The sequence below is a fragment of the Mycteria americana genome, chromosome 2 (assembly GCF_035582795.1).
Source record: "Mycteria americana isolate JAX WOST 10 ecotype Jacksonville Zoo and Gardens chromosome 2, USCA_MyAme_1.0, whole genome shotgun sequence".
Classification (NCBI taxonomy): Eukaryota; Metazoa; Chordata; class Aves; order Ciconiiformes; family Ciconiidae; genus Mycteria; species Mycteria americana.
Genome location: NC_134366.1, coordinates 118098033 through 118115173, shown reverse-complemented (window position 1 = coordinate 118115173; position 17141 = coordinate 118098033). Strand labels below are relative to the sequence as shown.

General features: G+C 38.7%; 1 protein-coding gene across 1 annotated transcript; it reads left to right on the top strand.

The window, feature by feature from the left end:
- Nucleotides 1-1990: 1990 nt before the first annotated feature.
- Nucleotides 1991-16166, top strand: NAPG (NSF attachment protein gamma). Its single transcript, XM_075494356.1, has 12 exons — nucleotides 1991-2129; nucleotides 4512-4579; nucleotides 5728-5812; nucleotides 6426-6443; nucleotides 7020-7050; nucleotides 7524-7633; nucleotides 7770-7836; nucleotides 8575-8645; nucleotides 9780-9858; nucleotides 10358-10437; nucleotides 11934-12063; nucleotides 13114-16166. Exons 1-12 carry the CDS (start codon nucleotides 2074-2076, stop codon nucleotides 13261-13263), a joined length of 945 nt encoding a protein of 314 aa, XP_075350471.1. The 5' UTR covers nucleotides 1991-2073; the 3' UTR covers nucleotides 13264-16166.
- The last annotated feature ends 975 nt before the right edge of the window (nucleotides 16167-17141 follow it).

The following is a 17141-nucleotide window of genomic DNA, read 5'->3' as shown; positions in this document are numbered from 1 at the left end:
TACTGGTACAGCTATTTGCTGAGTTCACATCTCCCTAGTAAACAAAACCGGTAAGGTTATACTTTAAATAAAGTCTGTCACTCCGACTGCTATCACTGTAAAATTTTTTCACGTTGTACCTGGTCGTTTTTCAACACCAAATTCTAATTCACAGCCAAGCACCAGATGCTGTGATATGATCCTTCCCAGATGTAAAACCTCCGGAGGTTCCATGTCTACAAAATAAAAGCTACCCAGGAATATCCTATTTCATTTAATACTACTCTTGGAAATCTTTCGTCTGGTTATTCCAGTATAAAGTGTAACCAGACAGTGCACATGTGTAGTTTCACTAGAAAGTGAACAGCTATTTATAACCCAGGGAACACAGCAGGCCAGGAGCACTAGCACAAACAAACACACAAACAGTAAGTCATTAACTGGGTGCTTCAGAAGAACACTCTGAGATTATTCTGTCCTTTAATGCTGCAGTTCTACAATTTCATTTTCCCAGCTAACACAAGTTTATTTGAAAGGCACTGCAGCAAGCTCACAGTTATATGGCCAGATCTATCCTGGCTGCCATAGCAAGGGAAAGAAAAGACAGACATGATGACAGAGGAATCTCTCCGATCATAGCTTCCTCTACTTTTTACCTGCTACCAGTGAGCACTTGCCAGAAACCTTTTTGCATATGCATTATGGAAGATTAACTATTTTCTCCCAGTACTCCCGTGACCGCTCATCTGCTTTTGAAAGCAGAAAAAGAAAAACCTCTCTACAACCTTTTTTCCCACTTTGTTCTAGGACACAGAATAATAGTATGTAAGATTTAGTGGCGATTTTCCACCATCTGCAATTGATGATAGCCACTCAAGTGCAGTGCAAGAACCAAACTTAGAAAATTAAGTTTCCATGTCATCAAGGGAATGTGGGAAAAGGAAGTGGAAGGGAGAGCAATTCAGACCTGTGAGTTTGACGCCTACCTAGAGTAAAACAGCTCATGTAAATATTGCTTCTTTTCATCATTTAAGGTAGAAACAATCGCAAAGCTCTGATTTCTGTAAACAGTGTGGACTTTCAATGACTCCTATGCTCTGGTAAGAGTTTTGCAAGTTTAACCAGCTTCTTACTTTGCTTTCTCTCTCCAGTGTTGATACATACTTCTCTTATTCAGATTCCTGGAAGACAATAATGATGTCCAGCTTAGGAGAATAAACACCTTCCTGGACTCAATCACTGATCTTCTGTTACTCAAGGATGTTTCAGATGAACAAAAATAAGGAGTCAAGGAAACTGGACGTATGGGCAGTAACACAGACTGTAACATTTTCAATTCAGTTACTGAGTGTGTAATTTGGGTATCTTGCATGATTGCACAGCCTGTGTTAGCAACTCTGGTGTGCTCAACCACCACTCATGCCTTCTGCTTTTAGTTTCCGTGCCAGCCTGACTGGAGACAGCCTCTTGCTTTTACAAATACCGAACCAGTCAGAGGAGTATGCCTCAGCAAAAAGGCCTCTGGAAGCTTCTTTCAGAGCAGGGCAAGCCTTTGGCCCATGAGTTGTGCACTTCTACCAAAAACTGGCCTCCATTGCAAAACCCTCGGAAATGCAGGCCTGCACTCATTCCTATTTTCTAAAACGCTTCTGTTGGCCTTGGACAGGACGGGGCTGGGGGTTCCTGCAAGGGAGGTACCTCCCAGGACTGAGGCACAGCCCAACACCGTGAGCAACCATTCACCTGCACAACCCCTGCCAGCTGATACCACTGCCAGCTGATACCACCCACAGGGCTGCCGGGGAAGGAGCGAGACAGCTTCCCCCATCAAGACCTTGGCTGCGGCCCACTGGCCACCGCGCCCGCCATGCCAGGTGCTGCTCCAGGTACCACCGCCCTGACGCGGCAACGGCTGCCAACGGCCGCAGCCTGCCCAGAGCCTGGCCCCCACCGCCACGCAAGCGCGGTGCGGAGACGGAGGGCCAAGCCCCTCCCCTCGACTCCCCGTGAGCCCTGCGGCGTTCCGTAGCGGAAGCGCAGGGTGGCGGAGGAGCGCCGGCGAGCGCCCACGGGCAGGCCCGCCGCGCTGGTGAGATGGCGGCGCAGAAGATTAACGAGGCACTCGAGCACATCGCTAAAGCGGAGAAATAGTGAGTGGAGGGGAGGGAGGGTGGGGGAAGCTGGCGAGGGGGTGCGACGGCTGCTAGCTCAGCGCCCGGGCTGTCAGGCCTGCCCGGCTCTCCTGTCCCATGGAGGTGCTGTATCGCCTCCTGCCCGAGCGGGGCTCCGCGGAACGCGCTGCTTGCCGTCGCGGCCGCCCTCCCCCGCGGCCTCTGAGCCCTGGGGCTGCTGTCCGCCGACTTAGCGCTGCAACTCGGCACCCTCTCCTCACCCCTGGGCCGCGGTGGTGGTGGTGGTGGGGCTCCTTGGGAGTTGTAGTTCTCCCCGGCGCCCGTGCGAGGAGCGGAGGCCTCAGGGGAACTACGGCTCCCATGATGCCCTGCGCGGAGCGGTGGGGAGCGAGCAGCCTGTGGGGAGGTGGTGGCCTCACAGGGGGCCGAGCAGTGGCCCGCACATGCCAGGCGATATGACCTCGGGGATAGGGGAGGGAGGTGTGGGGCTGGGGGAGGCCGGTGTGGGGGGAGTGGGAGGGCATGGCTGCTTGGCCCCTCTTCTGCCTCGGGTCAATCCCTACAGGGGGTGGGTGCTGAAGGGCACCCCTCTTCCCCGAACTGGAGACTAAAACGGCCCTAAAACTAAAAAGTCGTGTCGGTGAAGCTGTATGGCTCGGAGGCCTGGAGCCTGAGCAGTTTCCTTAAGGGCCCTATAGCCTTTATTGCTCTCACCATAACCAAAAAGCGAGGGGAGTCACCTCTGCTCTTCTGCTAAAGTTAGTGGGAGAAAGGCAAACTGGAGAAAAAGAGTTATGGGGATTGTGGTGAATAAAAGAGCTTACTTAACCTTGCTGAGATGGTGTGTGTGTTTGTTTCCTGCCTATGAGAAATTTATGATTGTTTCTTTTTAGATGGCCTCAAAGACCTGTGCTGACATTTAGCTTAGAGGGCTTAACATCTACATATGATAGTCTTTTAATGTGTGTTTTAACATTGAATATAGCCATTTTGCTTATAAGTCTCAATTTCACAGACTACAGAATAGATGTACTAGAGCTGACTAATCCAAAGATGCTATAGTTTTAGTAAGAATAGTGTCGGGCCATCCTGAAATCATGGACCAAAAATATAAACTGTGATAGAGGAGAGACCTCCTCAGAATAAAAAAAATCTCTACCAGAGTATCTTATTCAAATGACTTGACCAAAAGTTCCTTTCACTGGAATTCATTTTAAGCTTATCCTCGAAAGCATTTGAAATAAAAGGCACCTACATCTCAAACCGTATGCAGATTAAAGCATTGTGTATTTCAGCTCGATGCATTTGAGACTTTACATGTGATAAAAATAACACAATATAAAGGCTTGCTTTAAATATGTGGCTTTCATCCAAGTAAGACAGCAAAACCAATGTAGAGTCTATATATAACTGTTTTTCCAAATTAAGCGTGTATTGTGTCTGAAGTATCTGCCTACAACATATATGGAAGTGGACTCTAAAGTTATGGTAATTTTTATATTTGTTTTAGAAGTGAGGAATTCATAATGTTGAAGTCAACATTGCTTGATGACTCACCTCATTTTGCAATGTATATTTTTCCCTATTTATATGTCTGTGTGTGTGCGCAGTGCCATTTAGTGTCATAGAATCACAGAATCATATAGGTTGGAAAAGACCTTTAAGATCATCGAGTCCAACCATAAACCTAACACTACCAAGACCACCACTACACCATGTCCCTAAGCACCTCATCCAAACGTCCTTTAAATACCTCCAGGGATGGCGACTCAACCACTTCCCTGGGCAGCCTGTTCCAATGCTTGATAACCCTTTCAGTGAAGAAAAATTTCCTCATATCCAGTCTAAACCTCCCCTGGCGCAACTTGAGGCCATACTACTTGAGGTCATGATCTATTGTAGACATATAAATGACATATGAGGCTTTGTCTTTGTGTTGGTAAGTAAATTCTTTTGTGTATGCAAAGGAGAGTCTTTGGTAATTCTCAGCAGCAAAAAATGACTGTAGATGAACACTGGAAACTTCATGATGTGTAAAAAAAGAAAAAAAAATATTATCAGGTGTTGTGGTATTAAAGTCTTGAGATACATTGTGCAGGTGGAAGTATTCTTCTTCTGTTGACTTCTTACTGTTGAGGAGCTGGACTTGTGAAGACTCTGGGGACAGTAGAAGCATGTTAGGGCGAGGCATGTAACTATGGGAGATCATTGCAGTGCTTTATGCAATTCCTAACAATGTTCGCAGTTATTTTTACAGTTGTGGTGCCACCATAGTATTGGCATATAGGTAATTGCTCCTTTTCAGAGGTAGTCTAAAGTTTTAAATATATCTGAAGTGCTTTGAAGGTAAAACATAAAATCTTTGCTAATTGTTAATAGGCCTTTCTTCTTGCATTTTAGTCTGAAAACTGGATTCTTAAAGTGGAAACCAGATTATGACAGTGCAGCTACTGAATATGGGAAGGCAGGTATGTATGGCTCTAAATATGGCCATATACTTTATGGGTTCAAAGTATTCTTTAAGCTTAATCCCTGCTAATATGTTACATATTTTCAGTACATTGATGTGTAAGTAAAACTGTTGTGAAGACAAAGATAACACCACAAAAAAAATACTCTTAGTAGCACTGTAAAATAAATTTCAAATTGTACTTGGAAATCTATAACCATTGTCAAAACAATTTTAATTTTTTTCATGCTTACAGCTTCTGCTTTGTATATTACTATGTGTGATAAAAATAAAGCTTTTCTTCTTTCACTTGTCCACCCCCAAATCCTTTGACTTTACCTACAAAACAAAAAATATTTGAGCTGGTTTTAAAACTCTGCTTTTTCATCATCTTATGAAGTATGTCCTACAAAGACTGTCTCAGTAAGGTAGAGAGATGCTACCAGTTTTTTTAGGCATAGTAAGATCTCTTTCCTCCTTTTTTTCCACTGCAGGTGTCACACTGAATATAAAATTCCTACTAGTTGATTCCTTTTTGCTCTTAAACAATTTTATTCTTTTTGATAATAGCAATTTATCGTGGTTTTTTGGCTTCTTACTCTAGGCATTCCTACTCAATCATTTAAGCCTGAATAAAAAAAATACAAACTTGGAAGAGCAACTGGAACATTTATAAATTGAAATTTATTTTAAATCCTACTTCTATCTCCATTAGACTGATAGGATATTAAAATATATATTTGTGCCCTGAAATGGTTGTGTTGAGGAAGTTGTTACAGGTATGCTTAGTTGATGGTACGCTTCTATTCCTGCTATACTGATTTTGTATAACCTCTAATGATTAAAACTATATCCATATGCATTTTTACAGTTCTGTAATCAAAATACAGAATGAGTGAATTCCAAAAGTCCAGCTAAACACATTATGCACAATGCATGGTACAGTGATGGTATGGAAGTATTGTTGACAATAAATTTTTTTAATGGTAACTAAGTGACTAATAAAGCAAGGAGGACTGTCATGGGATTTTTTTTTAAGAGCTTGGTAAACTGCAACCATTTAAAGAGTCTGTTTGCATCTTTAGGTGGCTAAATTCTTGAGCAGAAGTGCTGAAAAAAAAGGAAATTGGCAAGCTGTAAATAAGAACTTTATTTGATTTCTTGCAGCTGTTGCTTTTAAGAATGCCAAGCAGTTTGACCAGGCAAGGGAAGCCTGTTTACGGGAAGCCGAGGCACATGAAAACAATAAAGCGTATCTTTTCATTGATTGTTATTCTTTCTTCCGAGAAGCTGTCTAGTTGCTACTTAGAATGGGGTAATGGGGGTTGGTAGAAGATGTATTTAATATATTTGCGCATTTGTAAATATAACAAAATTGTCTTTTAAAAGACTATTCCTGTGCGTTCTGAGTGGGAAAACTAAAGAACTTCTTTGGTTAGAAAATCTGTGTTGTTTCTAATAACATCTGGAGTGATAAGATGCTGTCCAGTGCTTGAGATGTCTAGGTACTGCTTCATAAATTATTTTTTTGGTTGTTTTTAAATACCTACAAATGGATAGTATAAACTAAATGCAACTCTGACATTATTACAGTTCTTGTAGTAGTAATTAGTAACCAGGAACATATTTAAAATAAATGTGCCTTTTACAACTTTACATGCAGTTATACTTTGGTATGTTGCATTTATTCTGTCCTTAGAAGCATTTATTTTTGACACCTTGCCTACTAGCGTAGTAGGTTTGATTTGCCTTTATGGGAGTCCTTGCTTTGAAACTAGTACTCATATAAGATTTTGTACGCTAATAATTTTTCCGCATTATTTTTTTGTGGCTTTTGTCCTTGACTTTGACAATGTTGCTTCCAGTCTCTTCCATGCTGCCAAGTAAGTACAGAAGCACTGAGTAATCTGAAACAAATTTTCTAACATATGGTACAAGCATGAACTATCATTTTGATCTTGCTGTAGTAGGTGGTATGGTTCAAGTGACTTCGCTGTTTCAAAATCAGTTTAATGGAAGTGCGGGCTAGGAAAGTCTGAAAAACTGCAATGGCCATCTGAAGAAATGATGATTGTGACATTCTTCAGCACCTTTTGATATCAAATATTTTTTCTTAGGTGAACTTTCTGTAATTTTGAAATTCTACACTGTTGAGCTTATAAAGAAATTTTTAATTAAAGAGTACTTCAAAGCAAGCAGATAATGACAAATAATCCAAATATTGACTGTGGATCAGATCATGAGAATAGAATTTTAGTGGGGAGTGTGGTTGAAGTACTTCATTTGTGGAAGATAATGTTACACATGCACTGTCTCATTAAATAAAACACTTGAAACATCTTCAAAGCATTAAATATTAACAGTGAAGTGATAGCTGATGCATGTTAACTTTTGCTGTGTAACTACAGCTTGCTGAAATACACCATATCTAACTAAATTGTAATTTTTTTTCTCTGCAGAGCTTATGAACAAGCTGGCATGATGCTAAAGGTATTTTCATTTACTAGTTTTTTATTAAAAAGTTCTATTAGATAGTGAAGAATATTGTGCACTGAACCATTTTACAAATATATGTAAGTGAATTGCATATTAAAGTGATATTTTTCTGTTGACTCATAGTCCCCACCAATATCCTCAGTAGGTTAGGGAAGTGACATTTGTAACTGGGGGGGGGGGGGGGAATGGGTTTTCTTTTGTAGAAGGAAAGATGAGGGCCTCATGTCAGATGGTAATGGAAGAGTGGTGCTGCTTCTGCTCTAAACTACCACAAATTCATGCCTTACATGAAAGTTTGGTACTTACAAGTGAATTTTATGGAGTTGGTGGTCAACTTTCCCTCTCTCTACAAGTTTGTAAATAAAAATTAGAATCTTAATAAGTAAGATATTACAGTTTGCTTTGATTTGTTTCATTGTACGTAAGCATAATTCCTAACAGCAGCGTCCCTCTGACTTGCTTTGCAGGAGATGCAGAGACTCCCTGAAGCAGTGCAGCTGATCGAGAAAGCCAGTATGATGTACCTGGAGAACGGGACACCAGATACAGCAGCTATTGCACTGGAACGTGCTGGAAAGTAAGTCTGTGGTATCAGTGGCTAGAATGCATGCAGGGCATGGGTATGCCTTTGGTTTTCTTTCTTGTCGTTTTGATGCTTTTAGGTAAAAACTATTTTCAATTCATCTGAAGAGAAATGATTTATGTTATTACAGGTTAATAGAAAATGTGAGCCCAGAGAAGGCTGTGCAGCTCTATCAGCAAGCAGCATCAGTGTTTGAAGTAAGTGGGGGGTTTTTGGGTTGGTTGTTTTTGTCTTTTTTTTTTTTTTTTTCCCACCCCACCAGCAAAGAACTTTCCAGTCCCAGAAAGTATATGAAGATGAATGAATTGGTGTTTAGTGTCAGCTATAAAGTTAAGAAAAAGCCTAAAATTAGGTTCTAAACTATTTTTCCTTCCTTTCACATCAGTGACTGAGTCATGAAGCTGAAGGCTGCTTATGCTGTAGAGAAGGAGATTATAAAAGTTAGGAGTCAGTTTGTTTTGCCTTTTTCTCAGTTTGGGATTTGACTGAATCTGAATTTTGTACGTTGTCAAGTTTTCTGCCTCTTGTTGGGCAGCCCAGAAGGTAGGGAACATGGCTGCTTTTGACTCCTGGAGCCTAAAATAGTTTGAAATCCTTGAAGGCACAGAAGAGAAGAGTTTGCTTGATGCTCTACCCATCCCATGAACAGCTGATTTGCCTTTTTGCTGCTGCCTTTCGTGTACTTCTCTATCGTCAGTTGTCACGTGTTTCCAGATTAGCAAGTTCGCATTGATGCTACTTTGCTCTGTAGATCCATATGGGAGCTGGCTGTGGGTGCACCAATACTCTTCATGTTTCCCTTGAGTGTGTGAATTGCTGATATAATAATTAACAGTTGTTCTAAGTTACAGATGACATACTTACATTAAGGTCTAGTGGTCTGAATTCTATGCAAATGAAATACGAATGCATGAATTCTTTTTATTCTTCTCTAGAATGAAGAACGTTTACGGCAAGCATTAGAAATGCTAGGGAAGGCATCAAGACTTCTAGTCAGAGGGCGCAGGTATAGCTTTATGTCTTTTTTTAATGTAATTGAATCTTTAATGGTGATTTTCATTGGGGTTTTTTTTCTTGCTGTTGTTGGGTTTATATACTGTTACTTAATTCTTTTTTGAGATGTGTTTCAAACTAAAATTCCGTTTCTGTGAGATATGCCATGTTCATCCAGGAACCACCTGTTTTGTGTTCTGGGATGGGAGAATGTGGGCTGTAAGGCTTTGTTTCCTTTGTGTTTGTTGGGTAGGTAGAAAGCACATACACCAGTTTTCATTAATTCTTAAACTACTTCAGGAATTTTTTTTTTTTTTTCTTCCAGCACTAATATGTAGAAAGTACTTGAAAGTCTTTTATAGCTGTGGAATATAAAACAGGAATTAGGTGACTAACCTGAGGAAAGAAATCTGTTTGCAGCAGTCTGATTCTGGACTTCCTAAAGAAGAGTGTATCTTGCAGTCTCAATGGGAATTTATTGTAATTGTTCACTGCTAGCACCAAACTTGACCTGCAGTTCAGCTTAGTCTTGCTTCACTGAAACATGTAGTTCCTTTAAGAAATTGTCTGGGTTTCTAACTCTACTTTTAAGACACTTTATTTACTGCAGCATTGTAGTCAGAAAAGGAAATTTGCAAAGTAACTTGAAAGTCTTTCTGTGAAAGCAAGTCAATATAGCTTCAGAATATCTGAAAGACTTGGTTGCTCTGCTGCTTTATAGCTCACGTGCTGTTGCTAATTTCTAGAAGTTTACTATGACGATTAAAAGAGTATTCAAACGCGGAAGGAGTTACTGTGACTTAATATTGATAGTTCATGGATATCAGACTTACGGATAGCTTATACTAACCTCGTGACATACAGAAATCTGTTAGGGTAAGAGGCATAACATCTTTTACAATGTTATGAAAAATGAGGTTTCTCTGAATGAATACCAGAGATGTTCTTAGCCTGTATGTATACAAAAGGAATTGCTGACTATATATTTTCTTTATCTAGTCTGTTAGTAAGATGTACTGCTGATTTTTAATTGTGTTGCTTTTTATTCCAGTAGACTTACCATGTATTAGTTAAACACTTTGTAATTAGCCTCAGGTTCATTACGTCCTGGTACTGATACACCTAACTGTTTTTTGGGTTTTTTTAGATTAGATGAGGCTGCATTGTCTCTTCAAAAGGAAAAAAGTATTTATAAGGAAATTGAAAATTACCCAACATGCTATAAGGTAAATTCTAAGAGACAATTTCTGATAGTGCATTTCAAGTTTTTCTGGGTAACTACTGACATCTGACTGACAATACGTACCTCTTGATTCAGGGATACATTCCTTGCTAAATTATGAGTTTGTGGTAGTGCATGTTTCCTCAACCTCTAACTGTGCTTTTTTCACTACTATAATGTTGAAGATAAGATGCTGTTATCTACAGGAGTTGTCAAAAACAACAAACACATAAAAAATAAAAACGTTACCAAAAATAACAAACCACAAAAACTGTTACTTGGTGCAACAGTTCATTACAATGTTATAGGGGATAATCTATTTCATACCAGCTGTATTTCATACCAGCTCTATTTCATACTGACTCTCTTGTGTCAGTATCTTAGAATCATTGCGGATTGAAATGACCTTTTTCATGCTAAATGTTAGCAGTCCAGTATTTTTCTCTTATTTTACTGTTAATTTCTAAGAGTCATCAGGTTGGGTTTTTTTTTTTTTTGTTTAGAAAACTATTGCTCAAGTCTTAGTTCATCTTCACAGAAATGATTATGTTGCTGCAGAAAGATGTGTGAGGGAAAGCTATAGGTAAGTCTACTTCATGTCCTATAATTTTAAAATGAATGTTTCATTAATATAGATCTACTCTTATGAAAGAGCCATGGAAATGCTGTCTGTCAAGAACTTTTAAGCCTGTACTTCTGTTGACTTACAGTACAATAATAGCATTCCTTGTTATAGGACTATCAGGGATTTTTTTCACTCTTAACAGATTTAGCTGTAATTACCATGGTGATTCTTCTTAGTGAACCTAAAATAAAAAGTTAGTCATAAAGAAGTAGTTATGTACGACAGGTGATGAGATAGAAATTAGAAGTTCTTCCCATTTTTTTTCCTTGTTAAAAACTGAGCAGAATACTGTTATGGCTGGGATTCTTGCCTTACTGATATCGTTTGGGTTGTGTCTGTTTTTCAAATGGAACAGAGATGGGTTAGCTATTGTAAACAAATGTTTAGGATTAAAAGTGGGTATTTCTGGATGCTGCTAACTGATTTTAATTTTTTCAGAATTTTTTTGCCATGCCACGTGTGGAGGCCCTTAAAAAGTTGAAATTCTAACTTGTCATTACCATATTTTATTACAGTTTGAGGATGGAAATATGGAATGCAGTCTCAAAATGCGCAATAGCAGCATCCCAGTATGATCAATTAAACTGTCTAGTATGGTGATTAGATTGAGGGAAAGATTAATCTAAATGGTTTTGTTAAAGAAAGGTTTGCAGCATGTGAATTACTACATTTTTGGTAATGTTGATCTAGGAGATCTTGCCCTCGTCATACATTGGAAGAAGAAAAGCAAGATTTCTACTTTTTGTAGCTTGCTTTTTTTTTTTTAAGTAGTTGATTGAACTGAAAGATAATTTAGGAAGCAGAAAGTAGTCCAGTTGAATATGGTGAAATGATGAAGATGTTCTTTAAACATCCAGGAGAAAATTCTCGTGTCAAAATCTGCATTAGTGTTTAACCCTGGTTCCCAAGGCTTTCCCAGCAACTCTTCATTTCACCTTTCATTAGGAGTTCAGTAACAAAATACTGAAACAACGTATTTTTCTTAAACTGTGATTTTAGTGAAATGACTTGAACATATGTGTAAGTGAAATTGTACTTTATTTTTAGAAAGAATTTTTCAAGATCAGTCTTTAAACATCTTGCTCATATTTTCCAAGTTTTCAATTTGTTTCTTACACGTGGAAACTCATTACAGAATTTTTCTGTATGTAAAGTGGAGGAAGAGTTTATTGACTAGTCAGGAAAAATTCTAATATTCTCTTTTTGTCTTGTCTATGATTGTAGTCTTATTCTCAGCATGCAAACTAATATTACTGAAAGTTTCATTTTATGGATATGATCCATGTACCTGGAGAAATCAAAGTGGTTGTAGGCAGTTCTGTGGACTAAGCAGTCCATCAGATTTTTAAAAGCTGCTGCTTCTTCTGCTATTAATCAGCAGCACCTAAAGATAGAATAGCTGAGTGTCAAGTAGATTGCTGAAGTGCCCTAAATGAACTCTTAATTTCCTTCAGTATACCAGGATTTAATGGAAGTGAAGACTGTGCAGCACTAGAGCAACTTTTAGAAGGGTATGACCAGCAAGATCAGGATCAAGTTTCTGAAGTCTGTAATTTGCCACTCTTCAAATACATGGACAATGATGTAAGTAGGCAGTTCCTGTGCATTTTTTTTATAATCCTTTTGCTTGTTCAGGTTGAGAGAGACTTTCTTCTAGTAGAGGAAAATAAGAAGAGCAGGGTCCATGTATTTATTGTGACTTGCTCTGTCATCTTACCTTGTGCCTGTGAACTTCATGTATTCTTTTAGTTTGCCGCCTGCCAATGCAAATTCCCACATTGTTGTTCCTTTCAGATGATGGGAAGGCTTAGGTGAAAGAGCAGTTTGTTATGGAATTGCTGAATTTGTTTGACGAGTTGACCAAAATTCAGTTCCCTTCTGCTTGGTTCCTTAGGGGCCAGAACAGTTTGCTGCTTATGCTTTATCTCAGAAATAACATATAGCTCATATGTGTGCATAAACATTACAGAATATGATGCTTACAGGATGGCATTGTTGAATGGGTTTTTTTTTCAGCACTTATTCCTTAGCAAGGTACTAATTAGTGAAATATTTTTTTTTTTTAATTTTAAGAAAGTAGTTGTGTTGTCCCCCCCTCCCCTTTTTTTTTTAATTGTAGTTGTAAATTGTAGGAAGTATAAGGGTAGGAAAGGTATGAGGTAAAAGAGACATCCATCCCTGTCAAACTTTGTAACAGTATAGACTTATTTTACTTTGTTACTATGTTGAATAGTAAAAATTAAGGTACTATTCTTACTGAAAAACACTTGTAAGACTTTTTACATGAACTATTACTAGATAATGTATACAGAGCTGCATACTGAAAAATTATTTTTTTTTTACATAAAGCTTCAACCATAGAAGCTGTAGGATGTGGCCAAATTATTCTATAATAAGCAGTATCAATACAGATCTCGCATCCCATTCTCAAAGAGTGTTTGATAGAAAAAATGAACCAATGTTAGGCTTATTCTAAGCTGGAAAAATATACTCTGAAAGCACCGTCAATCTGTTTTCTGTACTGAATGTTACCTGCTTGTTTATTGTGAGCGTCAGTCACTTCTGTGCAGTGTAATTCAACAAGACTTTACTTCTGTGATAGTACAAAAATTAAACTTGCCTTGTTATTGTCAGTATGCCAAGCTTGGTCTTACCTTGGTGGTCCCAGGAGGTGGAATCAAGAAGAAATCACCAAACGCTGCACAAGACAAAGCAAGAGGACCAGCCGCAGTGGGCTCTCATGCTGATGAGGAAGAGGATGAATATTCTGGTGGACTATGCTAGCTACAGACGTAGATTGTCTTAGATATCTGACTTATTTGTGATGTTGAGCGTATCCAAAGGTACCAGATTTACCAGAGCTTCATTGCAATTGTGATATGGAAATGCTAATATTAACTTGGCAGCTTCTGGGTACAATACAAGAGAAAAACCATGATTGTACCTATCATCTTGAAACATCTTTGACTTCATCTCTTACCTGGTAGGAGCTTCCTCAGGGCCCTGCCTTCAGTTGATGGGGAAAAATTTGAGAGAAACTTTTACTGAAAGCACAGTTTAAAAGAAACGAAAACCCCAGAAGCACAAGAGTAGGAAAAGCGGTACGAAATTTTAAATGCTGGATTCCAACAGCTGACACTTTTTGGTCCCAGTAATATGTTTGTGACTGTTTTCTGAGTTAAATATATAATCATTCATCTGGTTGTTTATCTCCTCTTTAACACCATTTAAGGCAGACTGTGCCAAGCAGGATTTTTCACTAGTATAAGCACTAGGGGGAGCATTCAGTTTATTTTCAACATGTTTTTACTCCATTGCAAAATATTATTTTAATACCTTATTCTTTGCAAGCAGTATCCATGTGGGTGTGGAAAATACTAAGTCAACTAGTTTGAAGCTATCTTGCAAGCTTAAAAGTACACACACATCTTTCATCTTAAGATTTTTACTGACCTGAAGTCTTTGGAAATAAATGCATAGTGTTTGTAATGTACACCTTGGGAATGGAAGGAGTGGACAGCCTTCCTCAGCAGTGTTTCTGAAGCATGCCATAACCAAAAAAGAAACTGAAGGTAGCAGATAATGTGTATTGAATATAAAGCTCTGAAGACAACGTTCAACAAAAACTTAGGTGGACTGTTTCAACGATATGTTTGAGTTCATGAGTGTTCTAGGTGTTTATTTAGTAATCAGTACGCTAGTCTACAAAGATCATTCTTTCATATTTTCAAAGGATAGAACAGCTATCTCTTACAAACGGCATTTTTCAAACTAGCTCAGTATTCAAAGTAACCAAATTTTAATGCATCTTCTCTATTTTTATTTGGTTTCAAGTTGTCCTGTGTTTTGCAAGCTTCTGTAGTGTCTTAAATTTGTTTGACCATTTTATGCTTAAAAGTTGACAACACTGGAAGTTGTACCTGTGGTCTGTTTCTTCAGAAGAACCTAATCAAGATCTGCACTAGGGTGAGATCACTTGGAATCCAGCAGGGATTTGTGTGTGATAAGTGATGCCCAAAGTTCAATAAACAATAGACCAGAAGCACAGTGTTAAGTGTTGGTACGGTTTCTGCCGTATTAAGGAATTGGATGTCGTCAAAAATATCAAGCATATGTCTGACACATGTGATATCTGACATCAGTGTGCAGACATAATTGTGATGAAGGTAAACTTAGAGGGTTAATACTCACTTTCCTTGGGGTGGATAGTACTCAGCAGCATTGTGATGTGGGGTGGTGCACAAGCTACAGTATGATTTGCAGGCAGGGCTGCTGTAAAAGTCACGTTATTCAATTTAATGGGTGTTCAAAAAGCAGTTTTCTCTCTTTGTATTATGTTACAATCAGCTTGGATTTTAAAGCTATTTGAGACTACACCTGTAGTTCTTTACTGTCTGACAGGTAATTTCCCTTTGTTATTAATGACGTATATAGAATTTTTTGCTCTTCTGTAAAATAGTCTGAATGAAGTTTTGGGAATGGAGTTGTTTTTCTCTGATTACAAGTATACATGAAAGATGGTTTTGAACGCTTTCCTGTAACTCTTCTTTTTTCACCATTGGAGCAACTTACTCCAGTTTACTCGACTTCTGCCTTCTGAATTTGTTCACAAAGGTGACCGTGCACTTTTGATGGGGAGTCTTTATCACAAGTAGAAAAACAACTGTACATGTAGGAGCACTGGGAACACTAAGTAACTTTCTTCAAGCTTTTCCTGCTGCTTCCAATTCTGAAACCAGTTTTGTTGAATGGTCGGAAGGAGTCTACTTTTTTGTGTGTGTGAACAATTGTATATATCTGAGAAGGTGACATGCATAAGAAGAAAAATTGGGAGCCTTGTGTGCTTCTGTGAAAGAACTTCCAGACTTTATTTAAACTGTGCTTGAAACACTGACATGCCCTTAAAAGAAAAATAAAAATTTATGCATTAGATTCTTAAAGCGTACTTTTCATATTGCCAGAAAAATCAAATAGATGTGCAAGACTGTCTTCCCACTCCCCCAGCTTTTTTTCTCTTTTCCCTGTGCCAAGTGTGGAAAATGAGACAAAAGTAACTTGTACTAAACATGTTAAGCTGCCATTGAATTGAAAGGGGCTTCTCTGAATCTTAGGAGTAGAATCTTAATCTTTGATTGCAATGTTGCTGCAAAGACCAAATCTGCAGAAATGGAGGTGTCTGAAAATAAGATGGTCTATTTTATATAACTTATTCTCCTATTTTAGGCAATGAAAGTGTGATAGGAATGTTAACTGCCTCTTAGTAAATGTTTAACTATAGAAGAAGCTGTCTGTGTATTATGTGTTAGTGTTTGTTTCTATCTTTCAAAGCAATTTGCACACTTATGTAAATATCATTTAAGTGATTTAAAGTGGAGAAGATACCATTTACAGCAAAAAAGTTTCCAAAACCAGTGCTGACTATAAGAAAAATAAAATTAATTTTGTGCATGAAGGCTGAGCGATGGCCAATGCAATGTATATGTAAAATCGGAAGATTTCTAAATTATCTGTACCTTAAGACTTGGTATGCCCAAGTGCAGCGTGAAACCTGTGCTTTATTTGTTCTTTTTCCAAATCTGTGGTGTATTAGAGTACAAAATGTGTTTGTAACAGCTCTACAGATGCTGCTTCTTGAGAAGAGGCTGTGTGTTTCACCAACATGAAAAATAAAACTTGAAACTAACACATTTGTGCTAGCTTTCCCTGTTGTTGATCAGGTCCTGCTGAGCACCACTGTTTGAAAATGAATATTATTTTTTAATCTCAAGCAGATTTTGTGTGTGACTGTTTGTCTGCAGATCTTGTCACCAAGCGTTGCAGGTATATTATGTGATTAAGGACTAAGTCTTGGGAGCTTAGTGGCTCAGGTTTGAGTGTTGAAAATAAGTGGTGTCCAGTCTTTGTGGCTTATTTACTAGACATTTGCTTACAGCCCATTTAATTTATCCTGTGGTTTTTGTTTTTCTAACTGACCTTTTGGTACCTTTCTGCTGGCTTTCATTATTTGAGATGGTGATGCATCTTGGGTAATTCTGTCCACTCAGAATAAGAGGTATGTATGTGTTTTGCCTCTCTGCTGATTGTAACATCTTGGTGGTTCATTGTTATCACTTCACTTCCCAAAGGCTTGTATTCAGAAAACAAAACTGTTTATTGGGTGATTGTCAGACCTGAATTTGTCGTCTTTAACCACTCGAAATAGTGAGAAATAATTGATTCTCTAGTCCTCGGTCTTCCTTAATCTTGGCTAATTATGCAAGGCATAGTTATGGTTTAAAAAGACTGTTTCTAATGATGAGGGAGGACATACAGATTCTTAGATCTGCCATAGAGATAAAGCACTTGTTTCCATAGTTGGGCTGGCTAAATGTGTAGCAAACTCTTGAAGCCTTCTGGAAGAATACACAAATATGCTCCAAGATTTACCTAAATATGTTGAAATCCAGAAAGGACTGAGAACGTTAACAGGAGCAGCAGAGACGTGAGAGAGGTTCTTGCACAAAACTGTGCTTTGAGTATCGGTACTGACTGCGAGAGATGCATCATGTGTGCCTCTGGGCTCTGCTGGAGGCTAAAAGAGGTGCCCACACCAAAACAACTGAGAGTCAGTTTAATGTGGAGAATGCCCTAGTCATTACAACTTCAACATTCTAGCAAGGATA